The following is a 22,137-nucleotide window of genomic DNA, read 5'->3' as shown; positions in this document are numbered from 1 at the left end:
TGGTGGAAGCATGCACTGACGGCTGGTGGTGTGTGCCTGGTGGAAGCGTACACTGACTGCTGGTGGTGTTTGTGCCCGGTGAAAGCATGCACTGACGACTGAAGGTGTCTGTTCCTGGTGAAAGTGTGCACTGATGGCCGGTGGCGTGCATGCCTGGTAAAAGTGTGCACTGATGGCTGGGTGTGTGCCTGTTGAAAATGCGCACTGACAGCTGGTGGTGTGTGTGCATCGTGGCAAAGAGTGAACTGATGGCTGGTGGTGTGTGTGTGTGTGTGGAAGCGTGCACTGAAGGCTGGTGATGTGTGTGCCTGGTGGAAGCGTGCACTAACGGTTGGTGGTGTGTGTGTGCCTGTTGAAAGCGTGCACTGACGGCTGGTGGTGTGTGCTCCTGGTGTAAAAGCGTGCACTGACGGCTGGTGGTGTGTGTGTCTGGAAGCGTGCACTGAAGGCTGGTGGTGTGTGTGCCTGGTGGAAAAGCGTGCACTGACATGTTTAAAAGTAAAGCGCGCCATACTGCAATTGCTACAATAGTTAATTGTGGATGCGTTAACAATTGATGCGTGCACTGATGGCTGGTGGTGTGTGTGCCTGTAGAAATTGTGCACTGACAGCTGGTGGAGTATGTGCCTGGTGGAAGTGTGCACTGCCGGCTGGTGGTGTGTGTGCCTGGTGGAAGGTACACTGACGGCTTGTGGTGTGTGTGTCTGGTGAAAGCGTGCACTGACAGCTGGTGGTGTGTGTGTGCCTTGTGAAAGCGTGCACTGACATCTGGCGGTGTGTGTTTGGTGGAAGCATGCACTGACGGCTGGTGGTGTGTGCCTGGTGGAAGCATGCACTGACGGCTGGTGGTGTGTGCCTGGTGGAAGCATGCACTGACGGCTTGTGGTGTATGTGCCTGGTGAAAGCGTGCACTGATGACTGGTGGTGTGTGTAGGAGAGTAGGGTCTGCAATCCTATGGTCACCCCCGATTTTTGCTTTTTGCTTCACTGGTTTACGACTTTCCCTGGCTGTGGGCCTGCTAATCAGACCCACAGCCTTGCTGTTCTCTCTCTAAATTGACAAGCATGTACCTTAGGTGCATTTACCAATTGGTACTGGGCCACCTTATCAGTCCCTGTACAGCATACCTTAGGTATCCAGGGCATAGGTGTACCCAGGGCCTACCAGGGGCTGAAGCATGTATTATGCCACCCCTGGCTGGCCATCTAAACAGACACAACTGCCTGCACGACAGCTGGGGCAAGGTGGTGTAATCACCCTTTGCTTTAGATATAGTATCTCTATGTCTAAACCTAAAATGGACACATATATTTCTATCAGTCACTCCTATGGCAGGCCTTATCAATCCTGAAGGCAGAGTGCTTGGAATTATGTGAGATGGTGCTCTGGCATGAGCTGAGCCCGTTTGCAGCTTGCGGAACCAAGTCCTAATAGCTGTTCCATGATAACGCTATACCATATACTCTTAAGTGCATTATGAACCTCGCGGTCAAATGCTAACTTTGGTACAGCCTTATCAAAACATGTCCAGTAAGGTGTCATACGAATTGGAATACTACCCCCTCGCCAATTCTGGCGACGGGGGTAGCATTCCACCCTTCTAGAGGGACACGACATGTATGTAACTGTGAACCCCGGTTAAAGTTAACTCGAGCCTCAGCATCACAAAATGGATGCTGCCACCACAGACACAAGTCTGACCTCCTGCTTCTGGGAGTCCTTCCAGCGAGGGAGGCTCGAACAAAGGGTTTCCTGCCTTGGGAGGTGCTAGCACCACCCCAGACAGGATTTTGTGTATTAGGTAGGACAGGGCTGAAAGGATTGAGACATGCCTGGGGCACACAAGGTGTCCCTGTGCATAGTCCGGTCTAAACCAGTTCCTGGGGCACTCCAGCCCCAGAGCTGGCGCAAGACTGGACAAAGGATAGGGGGTGTAACCACCCCCCTTCCTGGTCCCACCCAGGGGAGGGACCTAGTCATAGTGCAGCCCCCTTTAGCTGAATAAAGGTAGGAGCTGGTCCCATTCCAAATCGGATTAATCTTGATAACTTCTACGAAGAACTCTTGACCTTCGACCTCCTGAACATCAGAGGACTGAAGAATCTCCCCTATGGTCAGGGAGTGACCATCCTGCTTCGCAGGCACCCTCAAGCTCTTGTGCGGTTTGCTGCAAGTCCTTCCTTCCTGAAACCCGACGACCCAGCTCGACGAGACCCGGACCTCCAGACTCCTCTGACCTCTACCCACATCCACAGCACAGCTGAGACCCGTGGGTGCGATGAGCAACTTGGAGACGGCCATCTTGAAGAAACCTGCACAGTGCTTCCAGCACGACCGTCGAGGGATCCTCGAGTGAGTGCACTGGAGTCTGAGAAGCCCCACACCGACGCAGCTCCTGCAGCAAAGACCAGCCCCTCCAGCATCCACGAGATCTGCGTGGGGCCCTTTTGCCTGGTTGCTGCTTGTCCTGTTGTCTGGTCACTTGCCGGCTGGCTCGTGACCTCTGAGACGAGGACCCGAAGAATTCACCACTGCTAGTTTGGTCCCCCAGACTGGCCCTAGCTTCCTTGTAAATGAGAAGCACCCCAGGCCCTCCTGGTCCGCACCAGACGCCATCTTTGTTCCACCGCGTGGCTTGCACTTGCCAAGGCCTGTTGACCAGATCGACGATCCAACACCGCCAACAGCAGCAGACTACGTGGGACAGCTCGTGCCTCCAGCCTGGTCGTTGAGAACAGCTCCTGGGCCGGGCAGCTACAGAGAGAAGTATCCCGTCCTCCACCTGACTGCGGCAACAGCATCTGGTTTCCTCCTGGTTCCAGCACCGTCACTGGCTAGTGACGGAGACTCTGTCCCCTTCCCTTTCAGGACTTCTTCTTCCTCGTTCCATCCTTGGAACCACCGGAATCCTCCATCTGGCTGCCTGCCAGCAACTCCTTGTTTCAGTCATCACCGGGATCAACGCAGCAAACCAGACACCACTTCAGCCCTATGCACCCGCAGCCTGTGGGTTGGGTAACTAAAGCTTCTAGGTGCTGAAGTCAGTGTTCACTATCCTAGTGTTCAGGTCCACTGTTCTTTTCCCTCCATCCAGCCGGGTTGGTCCGGAATCCGTAACTTTGTAAACTGTAGCATCCATAGACTCCACTCTGCACGTGAATCCCGTGGACCTCCTGCTCCTTACTTACCTAGTTAGTAGCGTAGTCCCAGCGATCCTCCAGCCTCTGGATCTCCTTACAGTAATTTCTTTCCTCGCATTCCATTGCTCCTAGTATATGGTTTGTCGTGCCCCTAGGGCACCATTGTAAATCGTGCAACTTAAGTGTATTTTTCCGAAGAGTTTGTCATGTGCTTAGTTCTCTGACCTCATAATGAGTTCAGAGGTGTTGTTAGTTAATAAATACTTGTTTATTTTCATAACTACCTGTGTGGTGTCCTTTCATGTGGTATTCAAGGGGTTATATGTGGTAAAACAGCTGGCTTCACATGTCAATAGAGTTTAGCCTAAGACTGCTTTGTCCATGCTACCATTAGGATAGCTGGTCTATAAGGTTGACTTACAACCAATCACCATAAGGGTTGTTTGGACTGATACAAGGTGATCACTAGAACTAGTGAGCATCATATATCAGGCCAACTTCTCACAGTGTGTTCCTGGTGAAAGCGTGCACTGACAGCTGGTGGTGTGTGTGTGCCTTGTGAAAGTGTGCACTGACATCTGGTGGTGTGTGTTTGGTGGAAGCATGCACTGACGGCTGGTGGTGTGTGCCTGGTGAAAGCGTGCACTGACAGCTGGTGGTGTGTGCGCCTGGTGGAAGCGTGCACTGACGGCTGGTGGTGTGTGTGCCTGGTGAAAGTGCGCACTGACGGCTGGTGGTGTGTGCCTGGTGAAAGCTTGCACTGACAACTGGTGTTGTGTGTGTGCCTGTAGAAATTGTGCAGTGATGGCTGGTGGTGTGTGTGCCTGGTGAGTGTGCACAAACGGCCAGTGGTGTGAATGCCTGGTGAAAGCGTGCACTGACGGCTGGTGGTGTGTGTGCCTGGTGAAATCGTGCGCTGACGGCTGGTGGTGTGTGCCTGGTGAAAGCGTGCACTGACGGCTGGCGGTGTGTGTGTGCGTGCGTGCGCCTGTTGAAATTGTGCACTGATGGCTGGTGGTGTGTGTGCCTGGTGAGTGTGCACGGACGGCCGGTGGTGTGTATGCCTGGTGAAAGCGTGCACTGACGGCTGGTGGTGTGTGCCTGGTGAAAGCTGCATTGACGGCTGGTGGTGTGTGTGTCTGGAAGTGTGTACTGAAGGCTGGTGGTGTGTATGCCTGGTGGAAAAGTGTGCACTGACATTTATTGGTAGGCGGATATGTAGACACAAACGATGGCCAATTGAGTCTCGAAGTAGGTGCATTTTATGAAGGAAACTGAGCCGAGGCTCCAATTAACGTCAGTTGCGATGGTGCTTTCAGTGATGTGAACTCTGGTGTGCTGGTAACTGAGCTGAGACCAGTAGCTTATTCAGCACAGGAAAGTGCACAGTGGTCTGCTTGGGAATGGCTTCAGGTTATGAACAATCCGAGTTTGGCTCCTTTTTCTTTAGGAACTTAGATAAAAAGTTGCAACTAAGCCATGATTTGGAACACTCTGCCTCAGAGGTCATGTGCCAAAATTCACACATGCAAAACATCTTGTGATGTGAAGTAAAAAGAGCAGCAGTTGCATAGAAATATTTTGCTGACACAAATTAAAAACAGCATTTCCTTGATCACGGAATGTTTTACCTTCCGCCAATAGGTCTCGCTTTTGGGACCTTCTAAGTATTTAGTTATGCAGCACAATATCCTAGGTCCAACAACATCAACTGTTGCGTGGCTAAACACTTATAAGGTCTCAAAGGCGAGACCTATTGACTATGCCAATTATTGGCGTGGTTATGTGTGTGTGTGTGTGTGTGTGGTGGTGTGGGTGTGTGTGGGTGGGTGTGTGTGGTTGTGTGTCTGTGTGGTTGTGTAAGTGTGGTTGTGTGTGTGGTTGTGGGTGTGGTGTGTGGTTGTGGGTGTGTGTTTGGGTGTGCTCGGGTGTGATTGTGTGTGTTTTTGGGTGTGGTTGTGTGTGGTTCTGTTAGTGGTTGTGTGTGGTTCTGTTTGTGGTTCTGTTTGTGGTTGTTTGTGGGATTGTGTGTGGGATTGTGTGACGGTTTTTGTTCTTTCATTTAAAAAAACAATAATAATTCTTTGTATTGGTGTTTCATGCTTATCAGGAATAGGCCCATAACAATGTAAAGAATAAACAAGAAAAAGTAGACGTCGGTTCAGAGAACCCTAATTTCGTCCTGGTTGTTTAAGGCTACTGCTTTCATAATTTCAGTTTTTGTTCTTACCAATTACCGTAAATACTAGACCTCGGAAGGATGAAGGGCCGAGTTGACCTTTCATCCAGGAACGTGTGCTGTCTGCAACTAATTAGACTAGCAAACCGGAAATCAATGATTTGTAGGAAGACAGTGTCTGCGGTGTTCTGGAGTGAGGTTGTCACCTTACAGGCACCACCTATACATTGTCATTCGGGGGTCAGCCAAAAGCAGTGCCCGAGCTCACAAATAAGCGAAATAAAGACGAAAGGAAGCAAACGAGAAACAACACATTCAAGGTTCAGGGTTCCACAGTTTGATATTGGAAGGATAGCGCTCAGAAGCCAGCAAAGCTGGCATGACGCGCTGTCTGCATAGCATTCTCCATTTGACTGAAGAAAAAAGCTAATTTCGGTGAGTGGGTTGACTGAGATAGCCCCACATGATCTTTGGAGTTAGGGGGTGCTTATCCTGACACCTAAGTAAAAATAAAAATCATTTGCAGGACACAAGTGCGTTGTTCCGGGCCCTTTATTGGCTGCCAAAACATATTGTTAAGGTTGCGAACAACTAATAAAGATTGACTTGTCCTCTTTAAAGTGACCAATCAGAGCATATCTGGAAACCAACTGTCAATACAGCTATACATTTTGAGTGTTAATTCCTCAAGAACTAATGAAAATATTTACACCAAATCACAAAAGGCATGGTTTTGGGTGACGTTCTAGATTTCTACCAAATTTGATGTAATTCTATTTAGCCGGTATGGCTGCAGCGCTGTCTGAAATTTCCTATGGAAAATGCTTGGGGAAAAAGGGTTTTGGGACATCGTCCCCCACCTTTTGCACTGTCACTGTTTGACAGATGACTCCAAAATGCCCCAATAAAGAGCTGAGGTGGATGAAATGTCTTTGGGAGAGTTTGTGAAGATTCATCAAATTCATCTAAATAGAAGCATTTAACATTGAGGAAATAGCAATTCACAATTAAGAGTTAAAGTAATTATCAGGTGCACTGTACCTTGGTGCCTGAAGCTTTAATTTTTTCTACATAATCCCAAACAGTCTGTGGAGAAATTCTGCCTCCTACTTGGATACTATCAGGAAGATCCTGTAGGGGGAAAGACTATCATTACATGAACAAGGAATAAGATTACATATTTAAAATATATTCACCTAATTACTAAGCATAAGCACAAATGTTCACTCAGTGTTAGGCTGAACAGGTAACGGTGCTTCTTTCAAAATCAAGAAACAAAAGGCTTAACAAGTTAATTCACTTATTGATTTGGGGCACCGTGTCATTCTAACTCAAACAAATTATTGGAACAGTATGATTTAAAGGACAAGTGACTTACCTTCCGTAATGCTCGTTCTGATGGAAACTCTATCTAGTCTCAGATTTCTAAGCCTTTGAATCTTCCCCAGGCGTCTAACTGGACACAGAAACTTATCAGCAGTGCTTCTGCGCTAGGAGGCGCCGCCTTGTGGCTCTGCACCGATGTTGTTATACTGTGGAAATTACGTGTGGGGCATATATAGGCACCACTACTACGGGCTAACCACTTGCTTTCAAAACTTCCGATGAATCCAGACACAATGCTCAAATAGTAAATTGGTAGACAATGTGCAGATTTCTAGACTTGGGATCTATTCAATGGATAAAGTCCAATCACAGAAAGGGGAGGATGAGAGACTATCCGAAAAGCATTACCGAAGATAGTACGTTTTTCTTCAGAGACTTCTAGACGCATATCCTGCACCTTTTGAATAGATATCAAAGGAATACCCATATGGAGGCAAGTTTGTAAATGGACTCAAACCAGAAAGTCCTGCAGGACCAAGTGGGCAAAATGCCCCTCTCAGCAAACTTGACTGTGCAGGAAATAAAGCATTGTGAACGTATGGAGAAAGCCCCAAGGAGCTGCCTGGCAAATGTCTAGGACAGGGACTCTGTGTGCCAATTCAGTGGTAGCAGCTTCAGCCCTAGTTGAATGAGCATGCCTTTGTGTGGCTGATCTTAATGCAGAGCACAATCCAGCTGGAGATGGTTCTCTACTTCACTGCCTTCCTTTTTTTTACTCAGGAGAACCCCACAAAGAGCTGATCATCCACTCACTGTTCTTTGGAACGATCAATAAGCTTAGCAGTCTTTTGGGATCAAAGTGAAGGAGCCTTTTCTCCTCCTTAGAGGGGTGATGTGGATCACAGAATGCCAGCAAAGTGATAGTTTGACCGACATGGAATGGCGTTGCAACTTTCTGAAGGAAGGATGCCCATGTCTGCAGAACCAGTATGTCTGGGAAGAAGGAAGAGTATGGTAGATTGACAAAAAGGGCCTGAAGCGAATTCACATGATGTGATGAGGTGGCCGAGGAATTCCCTGTGAGTGTCTGACAGCCAGGCTAACCCGATGTCATCTAGATATTCATGAATTTCTGGTTGTGAGTGCGCTATTTTCGTGGTATACAGCTCAGAATAGTATGTGCTGAATCGCTCCAGAATAGAAGGGGTATGTAAATGTAAATGTACAGGAATTTATATAGTGCAAATCACCAACTGGTCTCTAAGCGCTTGCTTAGGGAACCCGTCCTGGTATTCCCCTGTGAGATAACCCCGGCAGGGTATCCGCAAGGTGAAAGCCAGGCATCCCGCCGCGAGGGGCCGTTGTGGAGATTAAGCAAGCTATTGCCCAGAGTCGCAGAGTGTGAACCCGTGAATCGAGTAGGCACCGGAGCGAGAATTGTCGAGTCCATGGAAATTTTTTAGGACTCAAGACACCGCCGAGCCGGGAATTGAACCCTGGTCCCGGGCTGACCTCTGCTTCCAGGTCTGCTTCCTCTAACCAGTGAGCCACACTTCTAGTATCATATACTTGCTCATGCCTAGCATCTTCTATTTGTGTGATTAGGGAGGCGCCCTGCACTGGTTTGATTTTTTGCGTCAGCGCCCTTCCCGGTCGTCCTCCCTCCCAATATGCTATAGCTCTATACCGTTTGGATAGGTCTTTTATTTCTGTGTCAGCATACTCATGGTAGGTGTCTATTTTCTTCCTAATGTCTGCTAAAATGGAGTCCTGCAGTGTGTTGGCATAGTCTGTTTCTAACGTCTGGATGTCACGTTCCACCATTGACAGTTGTTGCCTGATATCTCTGAGAATTCCGGCATGTTTGCTGATGCAGTTTTCCCTTATGGTGACTTTAAAAGCGTCCCATATTGTCCGTTGACTCTCCACCGACCCTATATTATGTTGGAAAAAGTCCTCTATAGCTTGTTTCAGTTCCCCACGGAATACCTGGTCCTGCAGCACTTCTGGTCGGAGTCTCCACGTGAACTATTTCGGGGTGTCAGTGGGTACCTCCAGCACTAGTCGTACAGAAGAATGGTCCGATAGCGTCTTTGGCAGGTATTCTACTGACGTAGCCCAAGTGCTTACTTCCCTTGTGGATAGCCAGAAATCTAGTCTCGACCATATGTTGTGAGTCAGCGATGTGCATGTGCCTTCCCTTTTACCCGGGTGTCTTTGTCGCCATATGTCTATCATGTCCCAGTCGTGCATGCCGTCTACTATAACTCGGACCGCATGTCTTCCATGTCTGTCCGCCCCTGAGGCCCTATCTAGCAGTGGATCTAGGCATGTGTTGAAGCCTCCACCCATTATTACTGCTGTTGGCTGCGTATCTCGGAGCTTGGACCAGATTTCATCATAGAAAAGTGGATCGTCCGTGTTAGGTCCATATGTCGTGATAAGTGAAAGGTCTGTACCTCCGAAATTTCCGCTAAGTATTATGTATCTCCCCTGGTCATCCGTAATTGTGTTAAGAAGGGTAAACGGGAGGGAGGAGCTACGCGCGGATCCAAGATGGACGTGTGAGCACAGGGCTCCCGAGACTCTTTCCACCTCCCGCATCTATCCTGCCACATATCCTGATTTTGACGACGGTTTCTATTAGCTGACGCCCTGCTGGCATGATATCTCTTTTTAGAAATTGATTTGGCCGCTGGGAACCGGACTCTCTGTATCTTGGAACTTTGTGGCCTACACCAACGAATCTCCGCGGCCTCGAGTCTCTGAAGTACCCAGGTGGCAATTGAACAACAACGGTCACTGAGATCCTTCTGTCGCCCCTGAGGTACTTTCGGTTTTGTTTTTTGGTCAACATCTACTGCGACTCGCGGTCTGTTGCGACTGCTGGCCTTGCCCTGCTGCTGGCCCGCACCTCTTCTTCTTTCGCCCTCATCCCTGCCTTTACTGGTCGGTTCTGCGGAGAGCCATTCTCACCAGATCTCGAACGGCCCGACTGGGCTCGCTACCCAACATGGCGGGCAGGTCGGATAGTGAGAAGAGGGCCACCAGGGGTGCATTCTGAGGGGGTGTCGCCCAATCCAATACTATTGATCGCTTCGCCCGCCCAAAGGGATCCCCTGGTGGAGCGGGTAAAGTCTTCGATGAGACTGGAGATGGCTCTCCTGTGACGGATGACTTGCCATTGCGGGATGTCATGGGCGCCATTGCTGGTGTGAAGACCTCGATGGGTCAGCAGTATGAGACCCTGGCCTCAAAGATCGACACTGTGGCGATTGAAGTCAACCTTATCAGAACGGACCTCGCAAAGACCAACGAGAGGGTCAAGTCGCTGGACATTAGGACCGCAAGCCTCACAACAGATGTCTCTGATCTACAGGCGGAGGTTCGTAATATTCGATCATCAAATGACTTTTTTGCCCGTCGGCTGGACGACTTCGAAAGCCGGGCCAGGCGCAACAACGTTCGCATTATCGGTGTTCCGGAAAGTTCCTCGGAGCTCTCCACGGATCTTTTGGTGGAGGATCTTGTGCTGCATCACCTCGCGCCTAAGGGACTCAGCAACTTTTTTACTGTGGAGCGTGCCCACAGAGTCTCAGGTGGTAGGCCTAAACTGGGCGCCGCAACAAGACCTAGTATTGCCAGGATTTTTAATTTTTGGGACAGATACCCTATCCTGCAAGCATCACGCACCAATGGACCCACTAAATTTGACAATGCGTCGGTCAGCTTTTATCCGGACTTTACGCAAGCGGTGCAAAAACAACGCATGAGCTTCACCGGTGTGAAAAGGCGCCTCAGAGACATGGGACTAAAGTACGCCATGCTGTTCCCGGCTCGCTTGAGGATCGAATACGAGGAGCGTGCGCTCTTCTTTGATCGCCCGGAGGTTGCCAGTGACTGGCTCGATACTTTGCCAGCACACCGTGATTGACAGGAACAATCGAAGGGAGCTGAAGGTGGCCTGGAGGAACGGGTGGAATGAGTCCCTACCGGCGTGGCACCTATACGGACTTGCAGCGGGGGTTTGACAATTACTATGTGCATGACCTGTTGATTACCCGGGGGTGGGAGGGCTCAGGATTCTTCCTCCTCTAAGGGGTCTTTCTCTCTCTTTTCCTAGATTAGTTAAATGGGGCGACAGGCACACTGCAAGTTGGGGTGGCTTTCGGGTCTAACGCAGGGGTGCAGGGTGGGGGGTGTGTTCTAAGGGTTTTCCTGGGGGTAGGGGGGAGGGGCTTTTTGTTTCTTTGTTTATCCCGAGGTTCTATTTCGCTGCACACTGTGCCTGTTTCTCTATGGGGGGAGCACAGCTCATGTTTTTGGAATGGGGGTAGGGGGCTGCGGGTGCTGAGTTGGAATGTTAATGGTCTGGGTGATAGGATCAAGCGGGGGATTGTTTTACAGTATTTGAAACGTCTTTCACTCGATATAGTGTTACTGCAGTAGACACATCTGATAGGAAATGCTTGCCAGGCACTGAATAGAAGGGGATACCGTTTGGTGGCACATTCAGGATTCACTACTGGGTCGAGGGGGGCGGGTGTCCTGGTCAGGAGTTCCCTCCCCTTGGAGATAGATGATACTGTGTTAGATGATAGAGGCCGGGACGCGGCCATTACGGGTCGCTGGGAGGGGAAGACGATCTCTGTTCTTTCTGTGTATGTCCCACCGGGTTTACAGTCCATCACGTTTTCTGATCTGGGTAGTTGAACTTCCCTCGGGGCATGTTGGTGGTTGGTGGGGATTTTAACTCAGTTGTTTGTGGTAGCGAGGATCGTCCACCCCCCCCGGACTCTTTTGAGGTCACAGTTATGGATGAGCAACTTCCTGGATGCGCTGGGTTTAGTGGATTGCTGGAGGCACCTGCACCCTGGGCAGGCACAATATACCTTCTATTCGGTAGCACATGGGAGTCTCTCGAGGTTCGATTATATCCTGGTGCCAGCGGTGCAGATGGTCTCTGTGAGGGAAATTCGACATCTTGCTCGGGGATCTCGGATCACTCTCCTCTCTGGCTCACGATTGATGTACAATTGGAAGCTGAGGGCCGGGTCGCCCCAATTAACCCCTGGCACCTACGCAAGCCGAAAACCGGGGCTGAGGTGGTTAAATGTATGGACCACTACTTCGCGGAGAATGTTGGGTCTGTGTCCTCTTCGGTTTCCCTATGGGAGGCCTTTAAGACAGTTGTCCGGGGTCAAGCCCTTTCCCTGATCACTAGCGCGAGGAAAAGCAAGAATGAGGAAGTGGTGAGATTGGAGACTGAAATCAAGTCTCTGGAAGAAGAGCTGGAATCTGGGGTTACACCTGAGGGTTTGCATGTTTTGGCCCTTAAGCAGGCCGATTACAGAGCGCTGGTGACGGATGCAGCGAGGGTGATGAGTCGTGAGCAGCAGGGGCGTTTGTATGATGTTGGTGAAAAGGCCGGGAAGTTGATTGCGTGGCTGGATAAGAGAGAAAGGTTGAATCGTGTGGTGCCTGTTGTGGTAAGAGAGGACGCTGAACGGGTTGTGGACCCAGATGAGATAGTCGCAGTGTTTGCTCAGCACTTTCAGAAGGTCTACGCGCCGGTCTCGGACAGGCCGGAGGAGGATTCACATTCGCTACTTAGGGATATCACGCTGCCTAGCCTTTCAGAGTCAGATAGGGAGCTTATGGAGGTGGATTTTTCTACTGATGAAATAGCGCTTGCTATCCATTCCCTTCGCTCAGGGAAGGCCTCTGGCCCGAATGGTATCCCGATAGAGCTGTACAAATTGTGTCCAGACAAGATGGCGCCACATCTTCGCCAAATGTTTTTGGAATCGCGAGATCTCAGAGTTCTTCCCCGGGATCAGAGATTGGCGTCCATCGTTGCCATTCACAAAGATGGGAAGCCTCGTGATCAATGTTCTTTATATAGGCCGATCTCCTTTCTGAACGTCGAGCCAAAGATTTTGGCGAAACTTTTGGCGAATCGTTTGATTACGGTTATCAGTGGTTTGATACACCCTGATCAGTCCGGGTTCATTCCTCATTGGAATACGGCTCTCAATCTTCGCTGCCTTCATGGTGTACTGGCAAGGGCTGGGTCACTTCGTGAGTCAGCCATTTTGGTCTCATTGGATGCCTTGATGGCCTTCGACACGATAGAATGGCCGTATTTGTGGGCGGCCCTCGCAAAATTCGGTTTTGGTCCTAATTTTATTGGCTGGGTCAGACTTCTTTATGAACAACCAATGGCCCAAGTGGTTGTCAATGGTAGGGACTCATCGCCTTTCGTCCTAGGTAGAGGCACGCGACAGGGCTGTCCGTTATCACCGCTCCTCTTCGCTCTTGCTCTTGAGCCCCTTGCCCCGTGGCTTAGGTGGGAGGCGTCACTTAAGGGCATTAGTTGGTCCTCTGACTTTTAGGACCGTATATCGTTGTACGCCGATGATATTCTGTTATACCTTACTTCCCCTCGTAAGTCACTAGGAGTGTTGTTTGACGTGTTACGCTCCTTTGGGAGGAACTCGGGTTTGGCCATCAATTGGGCTAAGTCCTGCATTTACCCGCTCACTGAAGAACTGCCACTGTTGCCCCGTGTCTGTCCAATACCGGTATCGCGCGACGGCTTAAAATACTTAGGGATTTATATTTCCTTGGACTCAGCCGTACGGTATGAGAGGAATCTGCTTCCGCCACTCCGCCGGCTTCGGTCCAACGTCACAGCGTGGTGCGGTTTGCCGCTGTCCCCGGTTGGGAGAGCAGCCCTGTTTAAGATGATGTCCCTCCCTCGATTTCTGTACGCTCTCCAAAACACGCTTGACTTGGTGCCTGCTAGTTATTTACGGGAGATCGAGGGCCTCCAGACAAAGCTGGTATGGGGCGGGCGACCTCGCATTGCGCTGGCGAAATTGACTTTGCCCTGGTACGACGGTGGTATAGCGTTGCCCGATATAAAACGGTACTATTGGGCATCGCAACTGAGTGCTATCAACCACGCAATGTATGGTCCGGTTCCGAATCCGGCATTCGAGGTGGATAAATGGCAACTGCCGGGAGGAGACTACAATAGGGCGCTCTACTCTAGATCGGTGGGGGAAAATCTCACCGGTCCCACTGGGGTTGCGGTACGAGTGTGGGGCGCTGCGACTGCTGCCACGGGATGGACAGACAGGCTGACCAGAGCCACTCCGTTTTATGCGGCGGAGAGACTGGGCTGTCTTTGGACGACAAAGGGATTTGACAAATGTGATCTTATTGGCATCAGTAGGGTAGGAGACCTCTAGGTCAAGGATAGGATCAAATCCTTCATGGAACTTCAACAAGAGAATAAACTGGGCGATAGAGAGCACTTCCGGTATATTCAGATTCGTCATGCACTTGAATCCGTCTTCCCGACCGGTACCGCTATCCCAGAGTCCTCTCCCGTGGAAGACAGAGTGCTTGAAGGGTATGTCCCTGATAGTACCATCTCCCTCATTTATAAAAAAGCTCATCAATGACCGCTCGGATCTTCTTGTACAGCTTCATGGGGCCTGGACTGATGACGGGCTGGAGCTGGATGACGAAGATTGGCAGGTCGCGATATCATCCCCTACGGAAGTCGCGATTCCGGCGCGTCTCCGGCTGGTGCAATTAAAGATTTTACACCGCGTGTATGTCACGGGTCCACGCCTGATGCGTATGGGTTACTCTATGGATGGGTTGTGTAGGCGCGGCTGTGGTATGTTTGCTACTTTTCTTCATATTTTGTGGGAATGAGGTTATGGAAGAGGTTACGGGTGTTTCGTTATTGCCTGAGGCCAGAAGGTGCCTGTTGAACGCGTGGGAGCCGAATGATTATAGCGTAGCGCAGACTCAATGGGCCACCCTCGGCAACATGTTTGCGAAAAGAGACATAGCCCAGCTGTGGGGATCTCAAAGGGCACCTCTGGTTTCAACCTGGGAGGAAAACATGGATTGGTGCATGTTCAGAGAAAAAACTGTACATCGCCCGCGGAAGACCTAAGAAATGGGGGAGGATATGGGGTCAATGGAACTCATATCGTGGAGAGATTTGCACCCCCCTTTTGTAGAAACCAATGATATTCCTCTGTCCCCATGACCGGGCAACCCATACGTCTATATCCTATTGTACTTTACTTGCTTGTTCGCTCCCGACCCCTTCATTCCCTCCTTGTGTTTCCATATCCTCTTTTTACATCTGCCTTTAACTGGGTCGCTCCCCCTGCTATCTGAGACCTCGGAATTTTGTTGTTATGTTAGTTTTAAAAAAAATATAAAATGTGAAACCTTTCATTTATCCTCCTATCATTATAAGAACATCGTATGGGTATGTTATATCGCTGCCGAACCCCCGGGTTGTCGGCTGATGAGCTGTGTACTTTTTTTTTTTGATTTCGATATCCTCTGCTACTGGCCGGTCCCTGGGGTTGTAGGTCTGTATTTGTATTACTTTGTCGAAATAAAGGTTTTCAAAAAAAAAAAAAAGGGTAAACAGAATGTTACTTTTAATCCGTATTAGCACTCCCCAAGCGTAGTTCGAGTATGAGGACATTACCTTGAACTGTGCCACCGATATCCAACCCTGCATTCTCTCTGAGGTGCGATGTGTGATTCCTGAATGCATGCAATGTCAATCTTATGCCTATCTAGGTAGGCCAATACTTTCCTAATTTTACGCGGGTCCTGTAGGCCTCTCACATTCCAGGATATGAGGGTTAGTGTCCTAACCTGTCGTGTCCCGTCTGCCATTTTGTCCCCAAATACAGTTAGCCGAACATATATATCTTATAGGTCTCATTTTTGTACAATCTTGCAAGCAAGTAGTGGTGTTTTCATTTGCTACCAGGTGATTTTCAACAGTGAACCCTCCCTCCCTCCCCCGCCCACTTAGTCGTAACCATCCTGCCGAAGACATATCCCTCAGCGCTATTATGTCCTCTTCCCCCATCCGTGTATGCATAGCGCTAAAACAATTCCCCTCTGTTAGAACAGGTGTGATGTATACTGGTGGGCGGAAGTAGCCAGGACCGAACTCCCTCTACGTAGGTGACAAGAGGGGTGGCCATTCTAACAACATGTTAGTGCACCTTTTTGCGAACATCAAATTGGTATGTCTCTCGAACTGAACTCACAAACCGCCATTAACAGGCATATCTTATCATACTGACACATGTACTTCAACAATGTATACAGAGTTCTATGCATTTTGTCTGTAAGTTACAACTTATCTGAACCGCCTGTCTTCATCTCAGATTTCTCGATGCATGTGTAGTTCTCTGCTGCAGAGCATATAGACTTCTGTCCCTGTCTCTGCCTCACACAGTTGTGTAACAGCAGAGTGTCGTAATGCCAATGGCTTTAGTTGAAGCGTGTACGAGTCTGCAGCAGTGCCACCTTACATTATCCGCAGCCCGGCCAAGGATGGCCCTCATTCCACGTCGACATTTGTCCCTGATCTTGTTGTCTGTCCCTTGGTGGTCGTCTGCATTCGCCTCTCTGTTTCTTTAGTTGCAAATATTTTAAGGCCTCTTTAGGGTCATTAAATATCTTTACCGAGCCGTCGTCCGTGATCTTTAGCCTGGCGGGATACAACATGGCATATGGTATCTGAAGGTCCCGTAGTTTCTGCTTTGCCTGTGTGTAATCCAGAAGCAGGACATACCGGTAGATAAGGACATAAGCATAGCTTAGCCTGAAAATAGAAAAGGCCGGTCTCTCGATCTGGTAATAGATACGGCCGGTACCCCAAACACAAGGTTGGACAGATGACTAAATATTGAGTATATCTCTAGCTCTGAATAATGTAAGCCTGAGTATATATGAAGACAATGTTAGTGAGTTCATAATTAACCTACATAAATAAGCAAGGAACAAATATTTCCACAAACAAATTGATGACAAGGTTATTGACAAGTAGTCAATGTGATTTGAAGACTCATTACCATTGCAATAAGGATACACCCTGCAATAGATAAAGATAACATCAGGTATCATTACTGAAACCGATATTGTGAGGCATAAATAAGTAAAGGCTTAGAATCATAATACTTAGAATACACCGACACCTTAAGATGGCGGCTTTTTGATTTTCAGGGAATGTATTTCGCTCTGAAAATACCACTTTGGTGTAAACTACAGTGGGACTATTATGCCCCAAGTAAGATGGCCGAGAGCCATACACAAAGACAGGGGTGGGCGACAAATCTAACAAAGCCGCGCGTAATCCGACACCACCGCATCTAGCGGACAATCAATAAAGATAGGAACAAGCAAAGATCTAGTTAATAAAAGCTAACGAAACATGTATGTGACTTGGGAAAGCGAATGTAAACAAGCCATAAAAACCAGATCCCAACACACTTCAAGATGGCCGAACTGGTGATATAAAAACACCAAGCTCGGTTAGCGAGTATTAAATTGGACATTGACGGAGTAGAACAATGAGATACCGCTAATTAATTCAATATAGCGGTAGACAAGTCAAAAACGGCGATTATTTGACCGCCTCCTTAAACTCCGATCGTTCGTATGTTTAAAACAAGCGCAGTTTGAATCATCGCCTTTTGTGGCTAAAAATCAAAAGTGGATCATATACATACAGGGAAGTAAAAGGGGACCACAAAATAATGGACAGTACACCTAGATAGAAGTTTTTATTAACAGAAATGAACAATAATAAGGACCCTTGTAAACACCAGCAACATGCTACAAGATGGCCGAAATGTACACATAGACAAGGTCGGTTCCCTGATCGCAATTTCCGAAGCTCAAAACAATTAAGCGCTAATTATTCAATCAACGTGAGTATAAGTAAAACAGCAAAACTGAGCATCATTCTCAGTTGCAGCCCAGACACAGGATGGTGTGGAAACAGCCCTAGAATAGCCGCAAGTAAGTGTATCCCCTTCAAACGGGTAGGTTTAGCCACTAATTAACTAACCTTTAAAGTAAAAAGAAGGAACTAGTACCTTATTTAAGACTAACACTGTTTTACAAATAGGTTTAGTCATTAATTAATCCACTGTTAAAGTAAAAAAAGGGAACTAGTATCTTATTTAAGGACCAACACATTTTTTACCTTTCTTTCTTTTTTACAAAGAGAATCCCCTGAAAATCAAAATCAGGAAACCTAAGAAGCAGACCAACCGCAAAAAAGAAGGTTTTTACTGCAGTACACAATTCAAAGGTAATATAAACTGTAACAGAGACTTATGAGTGGGAACTAGGATATTAATTTCCCCAGCAAGTAGGATAAGTAATAATACCTGGTTGTGCTTTTCACAGTTACCTGATGCTTAGACCACACCCAGCCTGTAAAAGATCCCTAGGGCAAAGAGCTATAGGTAAGAACTTTTACTTAAACACCCTGGGAACCACGAACATGATTGGACAGTTACCTAAAAGACTTTGTGTATTTGTTACAGTCTAAATAGAACTACCGGTGAAGAAATTGAAAATCGACACAGAAGGCTCAGACTGGCTAACAATAGATAAAAATGTAACCTTAAACAATCTGATTTTTTTTTTTAAGGTCAGTATTCTGTTTAAACTGTCAACCTACATGCATTAAGTAAGTGAATAAAAACTAGTAAAGGAATCTCTGCTCCCACAGCTGACCCAGAGTAACGAATAACCAGCAGCACGAGAAAGAAATTTAGAACACAAAGCAACAAAGGCTATATATAAAAACCAGCCCTACAAAATATAAAGTAAGTCAATTCCACGACCCACAGTAATCTTTGACAATCGACAAGAGACTAGGTGTCCTATCTAAAGATTACTCCCTCTATGTTTTAGTATAAACCATAGAAGAAGCGTCCATAGGAAGAGTAACCTTGAGGACGACCAGTGTAAAGCCGAACAGAACAGAGCTGAGACTTTTATGATAAGAAGCGAGTACCATACCTACTAACTAAATCCTTTACGATAGAGTAGATCAAACAACAAGGCAACATGGGGTAACAAATGTTAGAAGACCTAATAAATTGTTTTTGCTATACATGTATGAGAGCTCCCCCTTATTATAGCAACGAATATCGCTAGATGATGTATTCCCACTTGACGTATTAGACAAAACAATGCAGTTTACTGAGGTTAAACTGACCATAGTGACTAAAAATCATAAAATATATAGAGGTTTGTTTTTGAAAAGAATGTTTAGTAACATAAAACTTTTTTGTCTATATTTCCTTGCATAGATTGTTTTTAACCATAGAAAGCATTGTCCTGAAGAAGGTGTTCAAACCCGTTCACCGAAACGCCGCGTCGACAGTTATTGTACTTCTTTTTTTTTAAAAATGTTGTTATGTTTTTAATAAAACTGATGTGATAATTTGTTTTTATAAAATGTCAATGAATGTAAAATATCACCTTGTGTTATAAGAAATGTCATAAATTAATTAACAGAACCTCTATGATCTGATCATTTCACCTCTTGTTTTCACTATCTACGTATTTCTGAAATGTGTTTGAAATTCTGGGGGTTAAAATTTTATTACTTATATTGATTAGTTCTAATGTGTAAATCTGTTACTGTGTGGTGTGCCTCAGACCTGATCATACTCCTAGCTTTACTGTAAATCATGTCTTGATAGTAGGACTGCCTACCGCAGTCTGATCTATCACCTATAACGAGGAAAAGGAAAACCTTCGTTTTTATTGTACGGATTGGGAGCCCAGATGTGTAGATCCTCAAACTGGCTCATGTATAGACATGATTCAGAAAAGGGGGTGGTTTGGTTTGCCCTGTTCCCTCATGCACTGGGACAGGAACAGACTAATTTGCATACAGCCAGGTTCTGAAACTGGGATGGTGCAGTGAGCTAAAAAACGGTGTTGGATCTAGCCCTGATCTTTTGACTGGGTGAGAGCTTTCTGCTTAATTCAGAGACTCTGTCCCTCACCACCCCTTGCTGTAAATATTCATGTATAGACAGGCAATGCTAGGGGCAAAAGTACTACCCATCGAAGTTCCGTGGGTCTGGAGATATAGTTGGTCTTCAAATTTGAAGAAGTTTTCAGTTAGTGCTAGACGAATAAGGGATACAACCCACTCTACAGGTGCAGATCATTCCCATTCACCCTTCTTAAGTACATCCTCTATAACGCTAATGCTTTCAGATTGTGGCATGCTAGTATATAGCGCCTCAACATCCAGGCTCACTAGTATATTATCATTTGGATCGTATTCGATGTCCGTCAGGAGGTTAAGAAGGTGTTTCGTATCCTGTACAAATGATTTTATTTGCTTTACCAATGGTCGCAAAAACCAGTCTGTGTACTGGGACAAGGGTTCCAAGATAGATCCTATTCCCGAAACAATGGGTCTTCCCGGTGGGGGCGTTTTGTTTTTATGTATCTTTGGAATTGTATAGAACAGCGGGATCCTAGGTTCCTCTTGATTCAAGAATCTGTTCTTTTTTAGATATCCAGCCCCTATCTAGAGCTTCCGTCGTCATTGTGTTGATGGTTTTTCTCAAACGCTCTGTGGGATCTTTGTTGATTTTCTGGTAGAATTTGGCATCTCTCAACAGATTCAGGCAAGACCTTTGGTATGCTACGGTATCTTGAATAACCGTCGCCCTACCCTTGTCTGCTGGTTTTATAATGATCCCTGGTCTTTTTTTAAGAACTTCTAAGGCGGCCCGTTCCTTCTTGCTCAGGTTGTTAAAGATCTTCGTATTTGGTTGGAGTTCCTCAATTTCTTTTGTGACTGTAGAGTGGTGTGGCTCACTAGTTAGAGGCGGCAGACCCGGAAGCAGAGGTCAACCCGGGACCAGGGTTCGATTTCCGACGCGGCAGGGTCTTGGGCCATGGTCAGCGGACTCGATAATTCTCGCCTCGGTGCCTACTCCAACCATGGGTCTCACTCAGCAACTCTGGGCAATAGCTTGCTTAATCTCTACTAACGGCCCCATCAGCGCCGGGGATGCTTGTCTTCACCTTGGAGATGCCCAGGAGGGACCATCTCACAGGGAAAGCCAGGATGGGTTCCCTAGCGATATACAGCACCGGGACGCCCCTTTGCTGGGGCAGCTGTGCGCTTTACAAGTATACGACATTTAACAGAGTCCTCGAAAGCCAGTACTTCCGGAGGCATAAGGTGAGATGCAGGGAAGAAATTTGACTTATTTTTCAAGGTTGTGTAGTTGCCTTCTGTCACGGCATCCTCTGTGTTCATAAAAAAGGTTTTCAATCTAATCTTCCTGAAGAATTCACTAAGTTCACATCTCAGGTGGAACTTATCCAGGTGCGTTGTGGGGACAAAGCTCAGTCCTTTTTCCAGGACGGTCATTTCATCCCCGTCAGGGTTATGCTGGAGAGGTTAACGATCATTCCCTCACCCTGCTTGTCCCGGGTTGTTGTTGGCTTCTCGTGTTGCTCCTCGTGTTTGGCATGGTTTTGTCCTCTTCCCATTGGATACCTCTGTTACCTCGTCTGCCGCGTTTGCCTCTTCTCTCGCCCTGTCCTAAAAAATGCTGGTTGTACTCAGGTTGGAAGTATGGGCCCGTTGGATATTGTGGTGGTCCATGATAAGGTCCTGGTATGAAAGGCTCAGGCCATGGATACATCTGTGGTGGTCCGTAGTTCTGGTTGAACCCACCCCGGCGTGGTCTCCTTGATTTGCAACTCCAATTCTTCTTTGATCCATCACTGGAACTTCCATCTTGATCTGAGTCTGAGGATCCTGTGTTGCTCCCACGTGAGCTACCCGTGTCAAATTGTTGTTCCCCCTTATAGTCGTCTTTAACGTAGGGGTATGACCTTTCATGGCTGCATTTTTTAAGGTCTTTTTGTAATTTAGAGATCTTGTTTTGCATTAGGTAATCCTTATGTTCGATTATCTCCTAATTCACTTCTTCCAATTTCTTTTTGAATATTGTCGCCTTGATCTCGGTGAGTAGATGGTCTTCACTGGTATTGATCTTGATTTGTATTACATCGGCTAGGCGTTTGGCAGTGTTAATAATCAGTATTAGCAAATCCCGAGAGCAGCGCCATGCAATAAGTGACCATTCTTTTTGAACAGAGGGTCGTCCAAGAATATTCGTGGCGCATTCGTAACCAACAAGCCTGTTGGAGCTGCGATACCCCTAAGGTATTCAGTCATAATTGTGCCATGTAGTAATATCCTCATTTGGCAGCGTTTAAGTTCTTTAAGTTCATCCCAATTCTGTGACCGGGAAAAACTGATTGATGTTTGTATCAGAGAGCAGAGATGGTCCAGCTAGAATAGCCGATGCATCGTCATCTGTATAGCCTATCCCCATGAGGTCAGCCATGGCAATCCTAAAAATTAGTCACTGCTGTGCGTGTTGAAAAAACTAACTAACTAAATGTGTCCTAAACTGCAAGAGGTGACAAGGACGGTGAGGCCTCAAACTGAGTAAGTGCTAAATATACGCCGATACGAGCGGGGCATATTTGATGACTAAGCCAGTCCAATAGATTACCGCATATTAGTTTTTTCCAGGATTACAAGACATTTTTGAGTCCATGGGGTCACAACCTTACGC

The 22,137-nt window shown here is 47.4% G+C and overlaps 1 protein-coding gene across 4 annotated transcripts in view; it reads right to left on the bottom strand.

Moving 5' to 3' along the window:
* The window catches only part of PHF3 (PHD finger protein 3), a 577,271-nt gene that overhangs the window by 154,896 nt on the left and 400,238 nt on the right, over positions 1–22,137 (bottom strand). For all 4 annotated transcript variants that reach the window (XM_086926461.1, XM_086926458.1, XM_086926459.1 and 1 more), the window contains one exon: positions 6,362–6,451. In XM_086926461.1, coding sequence (XP_086782587.1) covers positions 6,362–6,451 — 90 coding nt within the window. The remainder of the gene's footprint in view (positions 1–6,361; positions 6,452–22,137) is intronic.

This window comes from Lissotriton vulgaris, chromosome 6, assembly GCF_964263255.1.
Source record: "Lissotriton vulgaris chromosome 6, aLisVul1.2, whole genome shotgun sequence".
Taxonomy (NCBI): Eukaryota; Metazoa; Chordata; class Amphibia; order Caudata; family Salamandridae; genus Lissotriton; species Lissotriton vulgaris.
This window is presented reverse-complemented; position numbering and strand designations above follow the sequence as displayed.